General features: G+C 34.6%; 2 protein-coding genes across 3 annotated transcripts; one reads left to right on the top strand and one right to left on the bottom strand.

Annotated features, from left to right (window-relative positions):
* Positions 1 to 3788: 3788 nt before the first annotated feature.
* On the top strand, positions 3789 to 13335 carry LOC145635588 (uncharacterized). Its single transcript, XM_081686895.1, has 14 exons — positions 3789 to 4089; positions 4305 to 4418; positions 6852 to 6913; positions 7041 to 7128; positions 7203 to 7264; positions 8285 to 8381; positions 8626 to 9069; positions 9217 to 9846; positions 9928 to 10029; positions 10111 to 10224; positions 10332 to 10439; positions 12012 to 12198; positions 12363 to 12408; positions 12658 to 13335. The coding sequence occupies exons 2-14, from the start codon at positions 4323 to 4325 to the stop codon at positions 12761 to 12763; spliced, it is 2142 nt and encodes a 713-aa protein (XP_081543021.1). The 5' UTR covers positions 3789 to 4089; positions 4305 to 4322; the 3' UTR covers positions 12764 to 13335.
* Positions 13336 to 15220: 1885 nt separating this feature from the next.
* On the bottom strand, positions 15221 to 20144 carry LOC145635589 (uncharacterized). 2 transcript variants are annotated; one of them, XM_081686896.1, is made up of 13 exons: positions 19786 to 20144; positions 18508 to 18839; positions 17983 to 18056; positions 17713 to 17872; positions 17589 to 17613; positions 17413 to 17502; positions 16998 to 17169; positions 16832 to 16905; positions 16668 to 16737; positions 16485 to 16556; positions 16261 to 16397; positions 15775 to 15848; positions 15221 to 15642 (listed from the first exon to the last, which is right to left on the bottom strand). In XM_081686896.1, the coding sequence occupies exons 2-13, from the start codon at positions 18752 to 18754 to the stop codon at positions 15584 to 15586; spliced, it is 1254 nt and encodes a 417-aa protein (XP_081543022.1). In that variant the 5' UTR covers positions 18755 to 18839; positions 19786 to 20144; the 3' UTR covers positions 15221 to 15583. The 2 variants fall into 2 exon arrangements, with proteins under 2 accessions (XP_081543022.1, XP_081543023.1); XM_081686897.1 differs by having other exon boundaries at positions 18508 to 18773.
* Positions 20145 to 20727: the final 583 nt, after the last annotated feature.

The raw sequence follows: 20727 nt of genomic DNA, 5'->3' as shown, positions 1-20727 counted from the left end.
AAAATTATATGTAGTGGAATTTGCAGAAATTACGTGAGTGCATGACAAATAATTGCCAGCCTCAAATGTTTGTTTTTTTTGTTTCATGTTTTTGGCTTGTTTTTAATAATTCAAGACTGCTAGTTTGGTCTCTAATAATTGTTTGGTGTACTTTTTACCAAGTATTTTTTTTTTTTTTTAATAAACATTCTTGTAAAATAAAGATCATATCATGTTTATATAATATAATCTATTATGTGCTCTTTCAATATTTTTGATACAATAAATTAATAGAGTGATATCGATCAATTATGAAGATATTATTGTTTCAACTTTCAAGTCTTCTAAATGCTTGTATTGCCTAATCGGGTGTTCTCAAAGGCTAATAAGAGTGTATTACATGCTTTTAGTTGATAAAAATAGGACAGTAGCCTAAAAGTGGATTTAATTATTTAAATACTACAATACATGTGTTAGATTGGTATAAAAATAGCTAATTGAAAATTTGATGTCATGCAAAACATCCAATCATATGACATTATTATAGAAAAGCTTACTATTTTTCTTTTCATCCTTAGTTAAATAGCTAATACTAAGTATGATTCCGGTTTCAAAAAAAAAGTATGAATCCATCTATTTTGCAAGATAAAATTATTACTTTAAATAATTTTTAATAAGGAGCTCAAATTGTGTTTTCATACAACATTAGTGATTTGTCTAGGATAATACAGGACATTCTAAAGACCGTTGCCGCCTTCCGGGGGTGTTGCTACTGACGAATGATTCATTCATGTTAGTGGTGATGCATGTTATCCGTGTTGATATGTAAGTCACTAGCCAGATTGCTAATTTGCTAGAATTTTGTTGCTAATGTTATGTTTTTCAAAACTCTAGTATAAAGGATACATACATTGGACACGCGCAGCAAAATCCCTAATAAACATTACTCTATATTAAGAAAAATTAAGATTTGGTATGAAGTCTAAAAACCACATTTAATTTGCTAAGGGGGACTGAATTTGATTACAAGTGACCACAATTGGGCCAACAATTCCTAAAAATAAAAATCAATGATGCAGAATTAGCAGAAATGTACAAATGCAAATGTGCATTAGACAAGGCCACATGCAAGTAATGTGCCATAATATATAAGGCCGGCCCAAACATTGCAATATGAACCATGAAAGTCTTGTCCATGTGATTAGCCAAAAAATAATCATGTTTTCATGTCCAAACAATATACATTCGTATTTAATATGATGTTTTCATGTGTAACATGTGTATGCGTTTAATAGTGTATAGTTGGTAGGATTTTCGCCTTATACAATTGTAAATTTGTAATGGACTTTATGTGATAATCATTTTAAATATAAGAAGGAGTTCTATCTTTAAAAAGTAAGAGACGTTATATCATATATCCTATCGCGGAAGGAAAGACTTTTCTATGTATAGTTACTATTTTGAAAATACCATATTAAGCGTAATATCAACTTATTTTTTTAAGGCATGTTAAAACAAAGGACTTTACTTTCTTTTAAACTGTATTTATTTTTATTTATTTACGAGCAATTACTAGTATTTGTATTAGCCAATCCTCTCAAATATGTTTCTTATTGAACCCTTGAAGACTAAAGTACGTACTTTTAAAACGCTTAACTATTCAATGACATAATTAGGCTTTCAGTTTAAGATTCAAAAGTTACAATGACATATCAATTGTTGAAATTGAAAACCATTCAAAATCCTTTTGGGCAACGGAAGACTAGAATTCCATCATTCCATGCAGTTGTATTCTTCCAACTTTAGGCTCGTTTGAAGTCAAACTGGTCAAATTAGTTATGCAGTATGTATCTTGCAATTTTGCAATTATTAAAAATAATAATAATAATAATAATAAACCAACTTAGCTAAGTCTAGCATATCTTAATTATCCTTCAGTTTTGAATTTAAAGTATTACTTTGATCGACATGTACATACTTTAGAATATCGACATGCATGTACTAGTAATAATTATAATAAGATACAAGTGGGGTAATTGAAATAGTTAAAATTGTAAGAAAATGCATATAGTGGACCATATAGTGAGGATTATTGTTTAGATATATTCAAAAATAGTATATCTTATGTTAGAGAAGATAACTAATACAAGTAAGAAGTAAAAATGTAAAACTGAAAACTATTGGAGGAAAAATCTACAAACATTTAAATGTAGAATCTTACCATATATAAAATGGTAACACTTTGAAAATGAGTCAAATCAAAATTAGTTCAACCTAAGTTGGTTATATACCCGTCAAAAAAAAAAAAAAAAAAAAAAAAAAGTTGGTTATGTAGAACTAGTAGGAGGTAGGACATTGAAATAATTTTAAGCAAGGGAAAAGTTAAAAAGTTGCACTTTAATTTGTAGAAAGGGAAAGGGAAAGGGATGGCCAAGGAAGCAAAGAGATTGCAAGGAAAATTTTCTATTTATTTTTTTTTTTCTCTTTAAAAGACTAAAAGTAATGTTAGAATTAAAAGTTTTTTCTAATACTACGGAAAAGGAAAAAACGTAATACAAAAGGAAGAGGGTAAAACCGTTTTTTAAAATGGTTCCTTAGGAGAACACCATTAAGTTTGCGCTTTTTACAGAAGTAGATTGAACAAACACCTTATGTTCTTATTTCAAATGGAAAAAAAAAGTAGTCATAGTATCATATCATGCATGCTGACAAACTTAATTTCAAAAACTAAAAAGATCGAAATTATATAAAAATGATAATTATATCACTAATATATGAATAGTTAATGATAACATATTTTGCAATTATGAGTATTATGGACCGGCGATTTTAGGTGAGAAAGAGAGAAGTATTTTGATTTTTGTTTTTTTTATTATATCTTTAATTTTTTATTTATTTTTAATTTTTTATTTTTACAAATTATGAAAAATGATATGTTTTGAAAATAAAGATATATTATATGGAGTACATTACTAATCTTATACAGTAACAATTTATTTATTTTTTTGTTTAGAAATGATCGAAAATAAGTTTACTCTGGGCAGAATCCAATGAAGTTTCACACAAATCACATACTTCCTCTATTCTTTTTTACTTGACCTGTTTTGACTTTTACACTATTCACCATCCCTCCTTTGACCGTGTTTTATGAATAATATGTAAGTAAAAACAAATTTATGTTGGATAATTTTGAATCCGTCTTAATAAGTACTATCATAATATATAACTTTTATATTATTTAATTATGAAGAATTAAAGTTATTAACCGATAAAGTTTTGCATTGGCAAACGTGATAAAGAGGAAGTAAGTAAGAAGTAAAAAACGGGGGATTGAGAAGATCAAGAATAGAGCCAACATGCATGCAAGCAATATCATGGTCAAAATAATACTGCGTCAACTTTAGACACCAAATAATCATTTTCCACTATTACCTCTAGATTCTCTCCTCCTCCTAAATGGGAGAATTATCTTTTTCCTTTTTCTATTTTTTGCACTCCTATTCATTTACTTGCAAAATAAATTCTAGTTTATTCTATACAGAATCACAAAATATACACCGGATATTCAATGCTAGAGGATTTGTTTCCGCAACTATTTACTAACACATTCCTATTACTTATACGGTTTTCTTTATGAACGCCGATAATCAATATTTATAAATTATAAATTTTATACCTCGCACATTAGCACATACATGATCTCCTCCTTAGATTTTATTGATACTTCATACTCCCTATTTAGTTTCATTTATTCACCTAAAGAAAAAAGAGAGTGCAGTTAGAGTTTAGCTGTACTATAGTCATGGTCGAATTAAAAACACGATAACCCAAAACTGTAGTTACAAAATTCAACAACTTGTATTAAATAGATATAATAACTTTATTATTAATTCTTATTCTTCATTTTTGGATTAATGAATCTTCTTATTGAGTAAATTTCCCCTCTTTTTTCTCTCTCCTCTGCAAATAATTTTCCCAAATTATCAAATATATTTCACTTTCCACCCTTCTTCTTCGACAACTAATCATCACTGTCGGCATCAACTTCACCAGCTTCTCCTCCTCTTTCTCTCTCCTCCATTGATACAAACCTTCACTTCAACGATTCAGGTCAGTTTTTGCTATTGTTTGCTTGATTTTTTAGGGTTCTTGTGATTTTACTGGACTTGTGTTTGAATCGAATTTGACTTTGTTTTTAGATCTAAGGTTTAGGTATTTGATCTTGTTTTTGAAGTTTAATTTGTGTTTGATCACTTTGTTATGTTTGATTTCAGTTTTAATTTGTTTTTGTGGTGAGTTTGATTATGAGTTTGACTATGTTGCAGTGATTGAATTGGAGAGAGATGGCGAATCGGAAAGAAGATGAGAAGAATGAGAAGATTATACGAGGTCTTCTGAAGCAACCTGGAAATCGCAAGTGTATTAATTGCAATACTTTGGTAATGTTTGATGTTATTTGAGTAGTGAAATTGCTTGAAATTGATACAGTTATATGTTTGGGAACTGTTTTTAAATGGATGAATGCTGATTGTTAATACTGTAGCAATTGTTTTGTTGTTCGAGCCGAAGAGGTTTAGGCTTTTGCATTGTTCTGATTAGCTAGGAAATTGAAAAATTGGCTACTTGTATCGATTGTTCTTAGGAAATTTAGTGTGGAGATTGATGTCTTTTGCATGCTGAGAGTTCCAATTAGCACTACACGGCAAGAATGAGTAGTTACTTAGTTATTAGGCGCCTTTTACGGTTACGTACGTGTATTAAGGACTTGCAAATCGTTGGTTTATTGTGTTGGTATATGAAACTAAGTGGATTATTTCGTTGGTATATTTTTGGTGAGTAGTGATAAAAGGATGGTTATGAGGATGGATGATAATGGGTGGAGGAAATAGGAGGTAACTGTATTTTCTATGAACTTTATTTGGTAGTTCTGCAACATAGGATTGTTGGCATAATCTTTAGGTCACGACTTCATTAAATACAATTCTCGACATGCTTGGAAAGTTACTAGGAATTTCCCTTTGGATGGGGAGTGACATTACTTATTGATTTGTTATAGAAATCTCGTTGAATATGGAGTAGGGGAAGAGGGACTATCCTTTGAACTCCATAATTCAAATTTAGCCCTTAAAATAGTAGTTGACGTGAGAATATATACTAACTTCTGATGATAAATGCTTAAGGCCAAACCAACATTTGTACATGATTGTACGTTCTTTAAAATATAATACGAAGTATTTGTTTATCTAGGTAGCAACTTATTACCTTATACATGACCTCTTTATTATTTAAGTTGTATTGGGGTCATTACTATCGTTGTGATCACATGTTAGATCTGTTGTGAACTGACCTCATGTATGACATGTTAAATTCTACATTATGGAAAGAACACAAATATGTGTTCTTGTCTTTGTACATCTTTGAATGTTTAGGTTGCTCTATATGGAGAGTGATTATGTGTTTTTTTTTCCATACGGGGGGGATGTCCAGTTTCTTATAAGTAATATTTAGGAGTACTTATTTTAGTTTAGTTTCTATTATGATTCTTTGGGGGCTTTATCATACAATCGAATATTTGATAGTTTGAACACTAAATGGTTGGCAGGAGTGTAATTTTTGGCCTGTGTGTTCTGCACTTATGCCTCAACTTGACTTGTTTTCCTACTCAACTTTCACATTTATGTGTGCTTGTGAGGAATAACCTAGGATCTGGCTGTGTGATTCATTAGTGATGTGACTGCTGTCTACCTACCTTCTGTGTTCGCATCTTGTTATGTAATATTCTTTCCGTTTCATTGTTATGGTTACACTAACACATTTCATAAGAACTAAGGAAAAGATTGGAAAGTAAAAGAGAAAAGTGGAAGCATTTTGTAAAAAAGTTGATAATAAAGTAATGTAAGTATTTGTATGTTGTAAGAAAAAAAAAAAAGTAATTTACGTAGTGAACTGTTGTAAGAAAAAGTTTTACAATATATTGTCTACAATGTTGTAAGTAAAAGATGATAGCATAAGGTATTGGGAAAAAATGGAGAAGAAGTAATGTAATATTGTGGGTCATAATGTCAAATGTCGAAAAGCAGATAAAGTTAATTGTAACCATACGGGTAAATTAGAAATGACCCATATCTAAAAAAGGCGCACCTAGGTGTATGCGTTGCAGCAGTTTTTTTTGGTACATATATGTTCTACCTCCGTTACATTTTATGTGCAACGATTAGACATTTTTTCTCTCTACTTTATGTCAAATTGTTGTGAATAATATGTAACGGAGGTAGTTTTTTTTTTTTTTTTTTTTTTTTAATTTTTGGGTCTAAGTAAGTGATCTTAGTGAGTCAAACAGCTTTTTTCCAAGATATGTTCCCACTTCATATTAAGTGTGTCTCACTTCAATGAGGTGCAGGAAAATCGCTATTGCCTTGACCCTTGAGCATATTTATACATTGGTAATAGCTTAAAATAAACTCTATCCATCCATTATAATGTGTAACTGAGGGAGTATTAGGCAATCATCTACGGTATGCATAACCATTGGATTTGTTGCTACTTCTCCAAAGATTTGGGAGTTGAATTATATTCTGTTGCATGCTGGAATTCAATATTAACCATTGAGCCAAGATACTGTAAGATTCATTTTTATACTTCACATGCTTCTTATACCAAAGAAAGCAGGCTTCAAGATTATCTCTTTAAGTTTCTATCTGTTGGAGGTGTGCTCAGTTTGATTTGTTTCTCATTTTCAATTGGCTGTATTGGAATTGTGATTTTAATCATGTTCTTTTGATTATGTAAATTCTATGTATCTATAAAGATTTTCATCCAAGGAACAAACTTTTGTATGTGTAGTAATGTACTGATTTCTATTTTTCCACCAGGGTCCCCAATATGTTTGCATCACTTTCTCGACATTTGTTTGCACTACTTGTGGTGGGATTCAGTAAGTGCTCCTTTGTTCAGCAGTGATGCTTGGTTTATCTTCTCCATTTATGTATTTTTGCTCTTGTTGAGTCAAGAGGTGCAACAAGGGTGTTTTATTTATTCTGCCCAATGTAAAATTTTTTCAGCCGTGAATTCACACACCGAGTAAAGTCAGTATCAATGGCCAAATTTACACCGCAAGAAATTGCTGCACTTCAAGCTGGAGGAAATGAGGTATTTTTTTTTCTTCTCTCATGGATCATTTGAGGTTTCTCATGAGGTCCTTATACCACCTATTATCATCACAGCGGGCAAAGGAAATACACTTCAAAGAATGGGACCCTCAGCGGCAAACTGCTCCTGATAGCAGGTGAGTTCTTATTGGTTTTACTGGACTGTGCAAGTGTAATCTTATTTGTGATCAATGCCATTTTTTGGGTGGGGGACGAGAAGTATTTGTTATACTATCTTCCTGGGTTGGCGATTGTCTCCACAGTGTTTACAGAGCTTCCACTTTTTTTTTTTTTCCTAATGATCTATGAACCATAGTGGAAACAAAGAAATATTCCCTCTGTTCTTTCTGATAGTGCCTTCTATCCTCTGGTCCTCTAGGGATGGCCACGAATAGATCCTCTCACAAACAGTTTGGACTCATATTGCAAAGAAGCTTGACTTGTCTTGACTGGTTTTGTGAATGAGCAGGGCTTTAATTGAATATGATAGTTTGAGTTCGAAATGAGTTCAACTCAATATCACTTGAATTCTGCTTGTGAATATAAGAAACATAATACATATCTTCCAAATTTTGTGAGTTTGTTTCATGTCCTATACGGCTATGCCCCATTACCTCCAAAGCTTAAACTTATAAAGAAAAGGTAATTCTTAGCACAAGTTTCTCTAGTCAAACATTACCCTAGAGGGAAGGAGAAAAAGAAAATCACGTACTTTATTATATTATTTGAACATTGTTATCTTGCCAAGCTCAAACTCAATGAGATGATGCAAAACTTGAAAATTTTCTACTAGCAAAGCTCAAGCCTAGTCAATGTAGTTTGATTCGGCCAATTTTGGTGGTATTAATAAAATAAAAATCAGGTCATGCTGGAGTTTGACTCAGCTTGTGAGCAGTTCTAATGTTTTCTTTGCTATTTTGGTTTGTCCAATCTTATTGTCATCTTTCCTTGTTAAATGCATATTCTCACTTTCATCTTCTCCAGTTACATAATGCTGATACACGAATGGCTACATCCTATTAACTTCAACTCCTACTACTAGGACATTATCTTTGGAATGAAAGGACTGTTGCATGCTGAAAATAACAAGTTTTCACTATGTTTTTTTATTTTTTTTTTATCCTGGTCATTTCTTAATTTATGTTACTCCCTTGCAGCAACGTGGACAGACTTCGGGACTTTATCAAGCATGTGTATGTGGATAGGAGATATAGTGGTGAAAGGGGCAGCGACAGACCTCCTCGTGGAAAGCTGGTTAGATTCTCTGACATGTTGACTAACATATTCTTGTAAATTTGGCTGGTCAGGGGTAGGATTAGCACTTTGTCTATCTTGATGTCTTGCCGGGTGGGATATTGGGCCCCTGGGGTGTTTTAGAAGATAAAAGATTGGCTTAGGTTAGGTGGTGTTTCTTTGAAGGAAGTCTGACAATAATTTTTGTAATATGTTGTTGCATTCCCTTGTGTATTGTTTAAATCTTGGTTTGTATGCTTCTTAGGGTGACAAAGGAGAACCAAATGAAAATAGGAGATCGGATGCATATCAGAGTGGATCTCGAAGCCCACCGTACGATGATAGATATGAACGCCGTTCTAGTGGCAGGTCAAGTCCTGGCTATGATGCAAGAAGTCCAGGATATGATCAAGACAACCAGAGGCACAGTGACTATGGGAGAAGTCCTGTCCGCCCTGGGATTATCAATAATTGGCGACGGGAAGACAGGTTTTCCAATGGGAGGAAATCTGATGATCGTCATAGTTCTGATGGGGAGGGTAAGCCTGAAATCAAGTCGCCTGATAGCCAAAAGGATTCTGTTGTCCCCAGCCTTCCTGTTGTACGGCCTGTTGGGGAGATATTGGGGGATAATGTTGTACCTCTTCGCATTAGTGAGCCTCCAAGAGCCAATAGCGGCAGGGTTGTTGATGGCCCTAAAATTACCCAGGTGATGATACTATTGACATAATGTTGTACCTCTTCGCATTAGTGAGCTTCCAAGAGCCAATAACGGCTCACTTTGCATCTCTATACCTACCATACTGTATTGCTGCAACCAATGTATACTGAACACCTTTAATAATCTATTTTGCAGAGAACTGCCTCTTCTAGTAGTTTGGCATCCAGCAATGGAAATCCCGTGGAACCTAAAAAGGAAACATCATTGATTGATTTTGATGCTGATCCAGAACCGCCCGTGACTGCTGCTGCAACACAAGCTCAGCTATCAACTGCTGATCAATCGGTTGTCCAGCCAACAAGTACTCAAAGTGATAATGATTGGGCTTGTTTCGACAGTGCTCTGGTGGATAAGGTGTCTCAAGCACCTCAAAGTACGAATCCACTGGACTCTCTTACGTTGTTGTCAGTTCCAATTCCTGGCCATTCATCTGGATCCACTAGTAGCAATGCTGCTCCCATGCCTTCAAATGGCGTGTTCCCATCATCAACTAGTGGCGATTTGCTTTTTGCTTCTGTGGGTAGTACACCAACAGATGCATTCCCTGGGGCTGCTCCTGCATCCTCACCATTGACCACTTTGTCATCTTTCCCATCTGGAGGTGCTGTGGCTGGTTCTAACTTGCCACCAACATTGCCCTCAAATGGTGGTAATTATCAGCAGTATGGGATACAGCATCAGCAACAGGCTTTCACCCATAATGCTGGAGGTCAGCCTGCTGCAGCACAATCGGCTTCAGGTTTTCCTAATGGTTTTAGTAGTCAGGTAACATTGACTACAAATCCTAACCTTTTCACTGTAAAGATGCTGAGGTCGTGTTGTTGACATTTTGCCTTAATTACTCAGGGTGTGGCTGGCAATCCTGCTGCACAACCTTCTCAAGTTATTGCAACTCTTCAGTCACAAACAGTTGAAGTTAAACCCAATGATAGAAGAGAACTTCCTGCGGTATAGATGTGCTTGCTTTTTATGATCTTTTTAATGTTCAGTAGTAGATTATCTCATAATGCCTTCTTAAATTCTCTACAGGATCTCTTTACTGCTACATACTCGTTTGCACCTTATCAAGCTCCTGGTTGGCGACCTGGTGTCAGTGGTATGTATCCTGGCATGCAATATCCGATGCAGTATAACCCAGCAATGGTATGTCAAACCCATATATTTGAATTACTCTTTTTATAGGTTTTACTAAACAAACATATGCTTTCATGTGCTTACAAATATGCTAATTTGGTACGTGCATGTTGCAGTCTATGCCAACATTTCCGCAGCCAACATTTCCGCAGCAAACATTTCCGCAGCCAAACAAATCATCTAATCCTTTTGATGCTGAAGGATCTTCTGGGCAACCTGCAGCGGTAGGCCATTAAATTACTTTGAACTAACTATTCTTTGTGTGCATTTAGGTCAAACTGTGGAAATAAAATTAAAAATAAAGAAATGAGTAAATAAAATGAAATTGTGGAAAGATTCAGGTTTAGGGTGGACATTAGTAAAAGTAGATATAGTCACCTGTAGTTTTTGTATTCTGTTTTCCAGAGAGTCACAGAAGGCAATTATTATTCATCAAAATGGATTGAGTATCCAAGTCTTGAGAATGACTACCTGAAAATCTTACCATCTAAAGTAGCCGACTTTTGTTGAGTGATACTTCATGTATGTTTTATATGCTATGTTATAAAATAGTCGCATATACTATGGTATGATGTTTATCACCTTTCTTAATTAGTAATGCTTTATGATCGGAATTTTTCATTTTTCCAAACTATACTATAATTGATAGGGTGAGGACGGGGTCTGTACTCATTTATTGAGTTCATAGTGAAATCATGTTACGTTCTTATGTACGAGGGCTTGAAATGATGTGATTATCATGTCCAAATCAAGGAAGTGATAATTTTGAGAGGGATTTATTGCCTTCGTGAACCTTTTTTGACCTTACTATCCATACGTCTATGTGTGTGTGTGTGTGTGTGTGTGTGTGTTTTAAAACTCTTCACATAAATTCAAAACTGGTTATAAAATTACTTTCAGAAGTACAGGAAAGTACTCATAAGCTAATATAGAAGTTCAGATGAATTTAGATAAACTTGAAATTTTTTGGGTGAAGCAGATGAGCTTTAATCAGAGGTTAACTATGGAGATTTGTATCCCTTGTAGTTGTGGTTCTTATGAAATCACTGCAATCTCACAACCCAGTTTATGAAATCACTGCAATCCCTTGTAGTGGGCATCAAGGACAACTTTGTTAATTATCATCCTTGCATACACAAAAGCTTTCTGGCACTAACATTGTGGAATTGTTGATTTCCGGTTCCCCACTTCTAACAAGTACGGTCATCCTATTTAAATTTTTTGCCAGTACCCTCTTAGGGTGGGAAGTGGGGACGGTTAAGCATTTAACTTGTAACTATGTTGATGATTCCTAAAAATATTCTTTTTTGTTGTGGGGCCTCAAGCAAAGGTCCTATATACCCATGATGATATTACCAAATTGTTGCTGTTTAGACAATTTAGTTGCCTCTCGGTCAATCTTTTTGTCGATTGACTGATCTGTCTGTAAAGTTGACTCACCTTTAAGGTTTTAGTTCTATTGAATGAAAAGTCTTTTCTAATATAAACTATAGGCCCCTGTGACACTGCTATGTTTTTCATTACTATTCGTAGGCTTTTTGTGCAATCAAATTGTTCAAATTGGGTTGGTTGTTGCCGTTAGTTACTATACACACTTTGTGTCTGACCTGTAGCCATGAAGAGGTGCTAGAATAGTGGAATGTATTGCTGACTGTTGTAAATATTTTATTTACACAGTAAATGCATTAAAAATCAAGATAGGAAAAAGTCTAATCTGATTTTTACATGTGGCTTTAAACTGGAGGATGTAATTTTGTATTGAAAATTTTAAACCCTAAACAAATGCTTTGATGCAGTTCCCTTCTATGTCAACTTTGCATGCTGCTCTTCCCAATGCAGCGGCTCCAGGAGGCGTAGTGCATCCTTCCAACATCGGTACTGCTATGCCTTATGGATCAGCCATGCCAGGTGCTAATTCGATTCCTCCTCAGATGTCAACAGTGCATCCAGCTGCACCGTCTCTCGGATCAGCCATGCCAGGCGGTAATTTAATGCAACCTCCAGTCTTCCAGCCATAATCTAAATTGTCTTTGTTTTTCAAATGGAACAGAGTTACTTTACTGTTGCTTTAGAAAGTGGGTCGTTGTGGACATAGGGAGGCCCAATGTGCTTTGTTTTAGCTTCTAACATTTGCTTTATATTGCCAGGAACATACATGGGCCAGCAATTACCCCCTAACATGGCATCATCCAGGTGAATACTTATATCAGACCTTAAAATTATGTTAATGCTCAATATCGCATTTCCTGAATGAGTAGATTTATGCAAATTAATTATTAATATGACATCAAGATTTCAGTTTGAGCATCACTTTATGGTTGTCTATAGTTATTAGAAGTATATGAAATCTAGTGTAGATTGTAGCTTGAATTCCTATACAATTTTCGATTTCCTTTCCTATAAAACACATTGCATTCATTGAAATTGGAGTTAATTATGCAGGCCTCAGGGATTTGGTAGCTTTGGTAATGAAGTTCCTGCTTTTGCCTCATTGAATCCGGCTGCTGCCATGCCAAACCCTTCCCTTGGTGGGAACCCATTTGGCTGAAAAGCAAAAACCCGTCTTGCTGCACCCCCTTAAACAATTCTTTTGTGGCAACGCTAAGTCCTTGTGTAGAGTAGATACATCAATACTCCACCTCAAATAGGAAGTTTTGAGGTCTTGGGGCGTAGGTTCATTTGCCTTGTTCCCATGCAAAGATATTTTGCACCTGTATGTAGAATACATCCAGAGAATATGAAGAGACGAAGAGTAAATCTTGTGATTTAAAAGAAGCATGAAAGACTGCGGAATTGCCATATTTACCATTTTTGGAGTCTCGTTCATTTAGATGATGGATTAGCCTTTGGCAATTGCTCTAAGCTTCTGCACTCTAAGTTGTAACAATTTTTTTTTAATCTTATTGTAACCTAGTTTGGAGTCTACTGCTTTTATACCGGTAAGCGGCATCCATTTGTGAAAAATATATTTTAGTTGGCTTGTTAGAACTCTTTTTGTATCCCTTTTAAATTTTTTTATTTTTTTTTCCAATTTATTTATGTGAATATAGATGTTTTGTTTGAATAAATATCTTGCATATCATTATATGAGACTTTCTGGTTGTGTTCCATTTTGAAGCATCTGAATATTACGTGCAATAACCACATACAAGTATTTCTTAATTCTTACTTATATTAGCCACACCTTTTCTAAATTTTTCTTTTTCTTTTGTTCTTTTTGTGTTAAAATTTGATTGAATATCGTAGACTTGTAGTATCTCTAGATAAATTATTCTCCACTAGAACAGTCTTTATCGGTTGAAGTTGAAGGTTACCTGAGTTGGTTAGACTCTTGCCATCCACCCAGTGGCAAAGGTTTAAACTTTTTTTTTTTTTTTTTTGTGAGCAAGGTTTAAACTATATATATGGGAAGGGAAGGAATTGTTGGCTGGTTGCAGTCGGTATCGACTGGACCGAGGGTTTCCTTGCAAGACGACGACCCCAAGCCCTGACCTTTGTTATAGGCTCACAGTGTTATTATGTAGTCTCGTAGAATAAATACTCTACCAGCCCCATAACGATGGTTGAATCCTTAAGAGTTATCCGCCTCCGAAATTGTTTGTGTTCAGGGACGTCAATGAGCCAATGTTTTCGTGAACAGCTTGATCGAAGTTTGGTTTGGTTTTGCTCATTGACATCCATATTTGTGCTCAAACGATAGCAGGAATGTGACCATCTTTATTTTTTTTAACAGAAAGAGCAAGACAGAACAAGGAGTAAAAAGAGTATTAACCGCTTCAGCCTTTCCTGCAAATTCATGGACTAACATTATTTTCTTCGCTAACAAATATCAGCGAGCAAAAGGAGAAAGAGCTTCCTATTGTTCTAACATCATTTTGCAGTGAGGAGATGTCATGCGATCCCAACGCTCTAGACTTAACTAAGTTGCACTCTTGCAGATCTTTTCTGAATCAGTTAAGATTGAAATCTGCTCATTATTCCTTGTTGTAATATAAGAAGTATTTTCAAGGCTATATTCTAAAATAAGAAGATCGAAAAGATGATCTTGAGACAATGAAAGAGTACGGTGTGTCGTGATGCAAATCACTGACTTGAAAACGAAATTCTGGCGCAACCGGGGTGCATTATTGTATTCGCTGGCACGTTTCCTAAGGTTAACACACCACTTCCACACAAAGGCACTTTTGGGTGGAAGGCTGGAGCCAAGTAACTTATGCCCAATATAGAGTATGTGTTTAAGCAAACTTGTGTTTGATAAGTATTTCTTGTATATCTCAAAATCAGAAAACATCCTCCAATTTCTAAAGATGAATAAAGAAGATGAAAGATCACGGAGGAATCTTCTATGAACCAAAAAAAAAATCAGAAATATTATGGTGATTAAAAACACCATAATCAACCTCTTAAATGGGGGGTTACAAGAAATCAAACAAGAAGAGGAATCTAAGGGAACCGTTGGAGTCCAACGGACAAACACGCGCCCGATCGGGCGGAGCTCGCCCGATTGGGCGGGCACTCCCTTTTTCCGGACGTCTTCTCGCGCCCGGTCGGGTAGGGCTTGCCCGATCGGGCGGCAGAACTCCAGAATTTTACGACTCTTCTCGCGCCCGATCAGGCGGGTCTCGCTCGGTCGGGCGCCCATATATGACCCTTTGAATTTCCTTTCTTTATTTCCAACATTCCTCGCCTTTCGCTTCCATTACGCCCTTCAGAATCACACATCCTTCCGTATGCAGGGGATAAACAGCTGAGATTTCTCATTACTGAAGTTTTTCGAAAATTTTATTGTCACTACTGATCTTTGGTTTGTTCCCCGGCTTGCTTGATGACTTTGAGAGATCTTGCACCTCCTAACCATCTTTAAATCATTAATGCTTATTTTGGTATGCGCATCCTCGGTTTCTTGAATCAGACTTACATGTATTCTCATCCCATACTAGAAAATCTAAGCTTCTAAAAGAAAGGGAGATCAAAATTGTTTTGGTAACACCTAACACTAAATGTATATTTTTCTTTCATCTCTAAATAAGAATAAATATAGCACCCTATGTACAAATGAATATTGTGATATCACAAAAATCATCAGGAAACCCTTTTGTAGAATTGTAGTTTGTACTAGAGTCATTTCATCAGTCACAAGGAGAGTACAAATTACTGATACTGTATAGTTGTATGTATACCGAGTCAATCGGGTCGGGTAATTTTGAACACCCCCACGAGCTGTATATATACCAATTGCCAACACAAATAGTCAAATTCCTCCAGAATTCTGATATTTGTCTTTTCTTCTCTTGTCAATGTCAAATGAAGACAGCTTTAGATGGGCAGATCTTGTCTTGATAAAGAATAAATAAGGCTGTTTTTTTGTTCAGGGGAATTCATCTGCTTGTCTGCTCTTTAGTATTACTGGTGCTACAAGCATCCATACTGCATCAAAAACATGATTTTTAATTTTTAAATTTTGTAAGAATATTTATACGTAGTATTTTTTTGGAAAAAGAATTATTTAAAACACAGAAATTAAGACAATGTCAAGGGTTCTGCCGTTCTGATACTTACTGTATACACAAGCTGCTATCCATTCATTCACTACTCTGACCCAAGTGCTTGTCCAACCTACATCAATTGTCCACCTGCAAAACAAGCATTAGTCTCTTTTGAAATTTGAACAATGGTTTGATTCCGGACCTGTTTGTCTTAAGTGAGACGCGCAATAAGTCATGACTTAACCGTTAAACAAGTCATCTTTTTACATCCTAATAAAAGATTTATGTCGCATGAAATTACGTTTATAAAAATTGTTAGGGCAAGTCCGCCCTCATAAAATTACACCCATCGTTTGTCCTACTAAGGTAGGTTTTGTAACAAATGAGATGTATAAAGCTTACTTGTAATATCATTAAGGTCAATCAAATGTCACTACAAACTCTTTTTACTTATTTGTTTCCAATTCAAGATCAAAGTATTGTTGATTGCAAGTTATTGTAAGAAAACAACTTAAAGAAAAACTACATTATAAAAATAAAATAACCGAAGAAAACTTACTTCTTCATTGCATGATGTGTATTCCAACCGATGAGCAACATTGCAAAGTACATGGCTCCAGTCGCAAAAACAAAATGGAAGAAACCATAACCATATGGAATACCATCGTCGTCTGGTTGTTTATCTTTTTTCTTGAACTGCATATGTTCATTATTGTTTTGTTATTTTCAAGTTAATAGCTATTGATTCCGGCTAATTAAGGGAAAATGAGAGAAGATAATGACCTGAAAGCATTGGGAATCAATGCCTGTTGAAAAGGTTGCGATCACTATGGTGAGTAGTGCAACAACAAAGCTCTGCATGAACAAACAAAACTTAGTATTGTTTTCTTTAATTTTGAGTTTATAACTCGCAGTTTTATTCTGAAATTGTCATTTAGAGATGTCAAGAATTTCTTGATAACTTACAATGATGGTAAGCCAGTCAGTTTGATTTGAACCTTCCGACCTCTTGTTGCATTTCGTTCCTGGAGGCTCACTGTAAACAAAACAATGTAATTGTGTAAGAACACGAGTTTTAAGCACAAGTTTGGTAATCAGAAGTAACCTATATACTAAGATATCGGGCTTGCCTTCGGATTGCACCCCAGCATAGATACACAATGTAAAGTCCCATTAACCCAGGAGTCAGATATCCAGCACTGATCTGCAGAATTTGGAAATAAGCTATGATATTAGATGCATTAGATATTGTATTACTGTTCCAAGCATTAGTTATTCTTTATCTGAATAACTTACTCTAGGTTGCATGGAGACGCTTGTCATCAACTGCAGAAGTACGAGAGTCCAAGTGATGAAAAAAATGTTTTGGAGACATGATGTTTCTGGTGCATACCAGATGTACATCAAAATTATCCCAACTATGCTTAGAACATACGCGGTGGTGGCAGTAAACATCATATGGACACGGCTGCAAAAGCAAGCATATATGTTAAAAAATATTTCTTCAATGCCACCAGGAAGCTAAGGAGTGCATTTTTTAAATTGACAGGATTTTCGTTTTTGTTCCTCCAGGGGAGATTACTAACACTCCCCTTTGTCATTCCCCCCAGTGTAGGATCACAGGTCAAAATGATCTTGTGGTCATATTAAGAACAATCTAATGATCTCTACTTGTTATATGAGGACAAAAGATCAAAAAAATCGTACTCACCATCTATCTGCATACTTCTCTGACTGGCAACTATCATTCAGCCAGAAAATGAAACTAATCACACTTACAAGCTGAATTAAGAGAAAGATCCTGTAAGAACATAAAGAAAAGAATAAGGAAAGTTCAATAAAAATATTTCGATACACAAATTACTTATACAGGCACAAGATATATACCCAGCACCAAAATGCGCGATCTCTCCTGCATACAGAAAAAAAAATGATAAGTTTTTGGCAAAAAGAGTACATAGATGTGAATTGTGAAAACAAGGTAGTTCAAAAGTTATTTGAGAGCACTGACCATACATCTCAACGATTGGGGTTGGAAGGAGAAATGGAATAATCATAAGCACAAAAAACATGCTAGATTTAGCAGACCACCAGCCTGAATGCCAAGTATCTCTTTGATCATGCACTTTTGAGGTACCGACAGTGGATAGGAACATTGCGAAGAAAAACAACTAATTTGTGGTTAAGGAAAACAATAGTTTAGACAAACTCAAAGCAAGAAGAATGAACATTCTCAAATTCTATATAATTTTTAAGAAGCTAAAGAGGTTGATTAGGATACAAAACATCCCATGCTCACGCGCAATACTCCTTCAGTGCCCAAGCAGTCTGTACCGGCTTTGCATCCTCTCAATCCTGTGTACACATAAAGGTTAAAGGATTAGAAAATTTCTTGGTATGAAGTTTGAAGATCACATATGTCTTCAGCTATTTCATGACATTTCAATTGAAAGAGTAACTGAATGTAAAAGTAAGTTCACACAAGGGCCAAAATGTTTAGATAAGGCCTAGCCAAGTTTGAGACACAAAGCTAATCTAATTCAGATAAAATTCAGATGAATAGAATGAAGTCATAAATAGTTTTCATACAAGCCAGCATGTTTGCGCGTTCAGATGAATTGATTATTGTTTATAGCTCGAATTTATGCTTTTACATAAGATTTTATTGGACATTCTTAATGTAAATCGATATACTATTAGTGTTTGAGGTGAATAAAAGGGGCAAATTATGCTGCTAGTTGAACTTGGACACAAATTGATTCCCCTAATAATGAAGAAAAAAGAAAGGATCAAAAGAATGACTTACTTGCCATCTCTTTCATTGCACCTTTGCCATAATCTCGAACAGCCCATGCTAGAAAATTTGTAATGAGGAAAATGAATCCATATACATATCTAGCCATCCATGGATTACAACCATAACGAAATTGGGCAAACCAAGACCCGTCTTTGATTACTCCAGGATACTTTTCCTTCACGGTGATGATGGCGGTGGTGGTGGGGGTGGCGGTGGCAGTGCTCGTGCTCATACCACTCTCCATATCCATTGCCATTGCAACAATTCCTTCACATCTGATATTTCATCAAGGCAAGAAATAAGACTCCAATATATTCCTCCACAACTCCCCTTCTCTTGATCTAGCAAAATCGAATGAGGTTCATAATTAATGTTACCTAAAACATAGAATTTCCTTACAAACATACACAATTAAGAGCCTAATTAATGACAAATTATTACATCAAACTAGTACAATAAGACGAAAATCAAGACTCATTGAACAATATTCTTAAGCCCTAGCTTACCTAAGAGCATATCATGCATATCATCAACCTAATCATAAAAATCTCAAACAAAACATTGTTATATAACAATTTCACAAGAAAAAAATACATTTGGTATGCAAGAATAGTTTCCTAGTTGATAAAGCTTTTATCCTACACCACTATTTTCATGTAGTTGCTTACTTTATAAGGCACTTCCAATGACTTCCCTAAATTGGGTGAGATGCTTTCAAGGAACACCTTCTAAAAATAATAATTTCATGGGTTTACTAATTCATCTTCAAACATTATTAGTGTGATAAAAATTATTCCCTTTAATTCACATTTCACTACATTAACAAATGTTAGCCATTTTCATAACAAAAAACAAAAACAGTAAAATTTCTTCCCAATTTACCTGGAGAGAAAATCTACTGTAACAAATTTTATGATTCAAAAGATATTTTAGATTCTTTTTTTGTCATTTCTATCAACATTATTATTATTTAAAAAAAAAATAGAATCTAAAAAAACAGATGGCAAGCCATTGAAACTTTACCCCAAAATCAGTAAAACCCAAAACACCCAGAAAGGTATCAGATCATATTAGCACAAAATAATACCATAATTCTTACTCAAAACAAGATTAAACATCATAATCATAAATACTTAAAAACCCAAAACCCAGAAACAGAGTAACTTCATGAATGCAACATGCATTGCAAATCAAACAAAAATTGAACTACCCAGAAGCAAAAATGTGGTAATTAACATGAAAATTAAGTGATTGCAAAAAATGAAGTAAATTAGAATTGGGTATTACCAGAAATCAAGAATTGCAATGTGAGGAGAGAGAATGAGCCATTCAGAAAACAGAGATCTATGCAGTAATTCTGTAAAAGTATCTTCAAGAATCAACCTTTTTCAGCTCATTCAGCTCAATTTATTTATCTCTTTTTCACTTTCGGCGATTAAGACAATTTGGTAATCTGGGGTAAAAAAAATGAGGAGAGAGAAAGTGTGAAAGATCAAGTTATAAGTAAGTTTTCTCTGTTTCTGTTTATGATTTTGTTTCTGCAAATTCTTTTTATATATAGGCTAGCTTTATTGAATTGAGTAGCTTTTATTTTAACTTTATTTTTTTGCTTTTATTTATTTATTTAATAAGTTAATTACAAATTCTTATATGTGACCAGTTAGAATTACTTGGTCATTGTTATTGAAATTATGTTGTTAGTGTTAATGGGGTACTTGATAAGTGTCATAGAGATTACTCTGTTACTGTTAATAGGACTACCCGATCAGTGTTATAAGGGTTACTCATATAATATTACAGTGGTTATTCGGTTAATATTACAAATTTATAGGGGTTTTACTCGGTCAGTGTTAAGTTATTTTGTTATTTTACAAACGATCCGCTATACACAAAATACAATGTTAATTATTTTATTTTATAAATTAATTATTGTTTTTCCCGCCGTAGCATCAACTAAAGATTTGAGCCTTTTAGGCAATTGAATGTGATTGTACGAAACGGCATCGTATTTGAAGTTGGAGTGACGAAAGTCCATTCAAAATGGGTTGTTATTTTTATTTTTGGGGCACTTGTCTTTAAATCAAAAGAGTTGCCCACTAAAAAGAAGATGCAATAGTACCAAATAAAAGAGGGCATTTTAGAGTTCTCTTGTGGCCAATTTTTTTCTCATATTATTACACCTTTATTTTATGTCATATTATATGGTGAAGAGTTGTGATAAGTTGGAAT

The sequence above is a fragment of the Chenopodium album genome, chromosome 6 (genome assembly GCF_948465745.1).
Source record: "Chenopodium album chromosome 6, dcCheAlbu1.1, whole genome shotgun sequence".
Classification (NCBI taxonomy): domain Eukaryota; kingdom Viridiplantae; phylum Streptophyta; class Magnoliopsida; order Caryophyllales; family Amaranthaceae; genus Chenopodium; species Chenopodium album.
The sequence above is the reverse complement of the archived record's forward strand: the minus strand, read 5'-3'. Positions and strand labels throughout refer to the sequence as shown.

What these genes read in the sequence shown, in the direction of transcription:
- LOC145635588 (XM_081686895.1), top strand. Translation starts at nt 4,323, where the DNA reads ATGGCGAATCGGAAAGAAGATGAGAAGAATGAGAAGATTATACGAGGT. An exon ending in CAAACTGCTCCTGATAGCAG is followed by an intron (nt 7,265 to 8,284) that starts GTGAGTTCTTAT and finishes ACTCCCTTGCAG; the next exon opens with CAACGTGGACAGACTTCGGG. An exon ending in CGGATCAGCCATGCCAGGCG is followed by an intron (nt 12,199 to 12,362) that starts GTAATTTAATGC and finishes TTATATTGCCAG; the next exon opens with GAACATACATGGGCCAGCAA.
- LOC145635589 (XM_081686896.1), bottom strand. Translation starts at nt 18,754, where the DNA reads ATGGCAATGGATATGGAGAGTGGTATGAGCACGAGCACTGCCACCGCC. An exon ending in TGCAATGAAAGAGATGGCAA is followed by an intron (nt 18,057 to 18,507) that starts GTAAGTCATTCT and finishes ATGTGTACACAG; the next exon opens with GATTGAGAGGATGCAAAGCC. An exon ending in CCCAATCGTTGAGATGTATG is followed by an intron (nt 17,614 to 17,712) that starts GTCAGTGCTCTC and finishes TTCTGTATGCAG; the next exon opens with GAGAGATCGCGCATTTTGGT.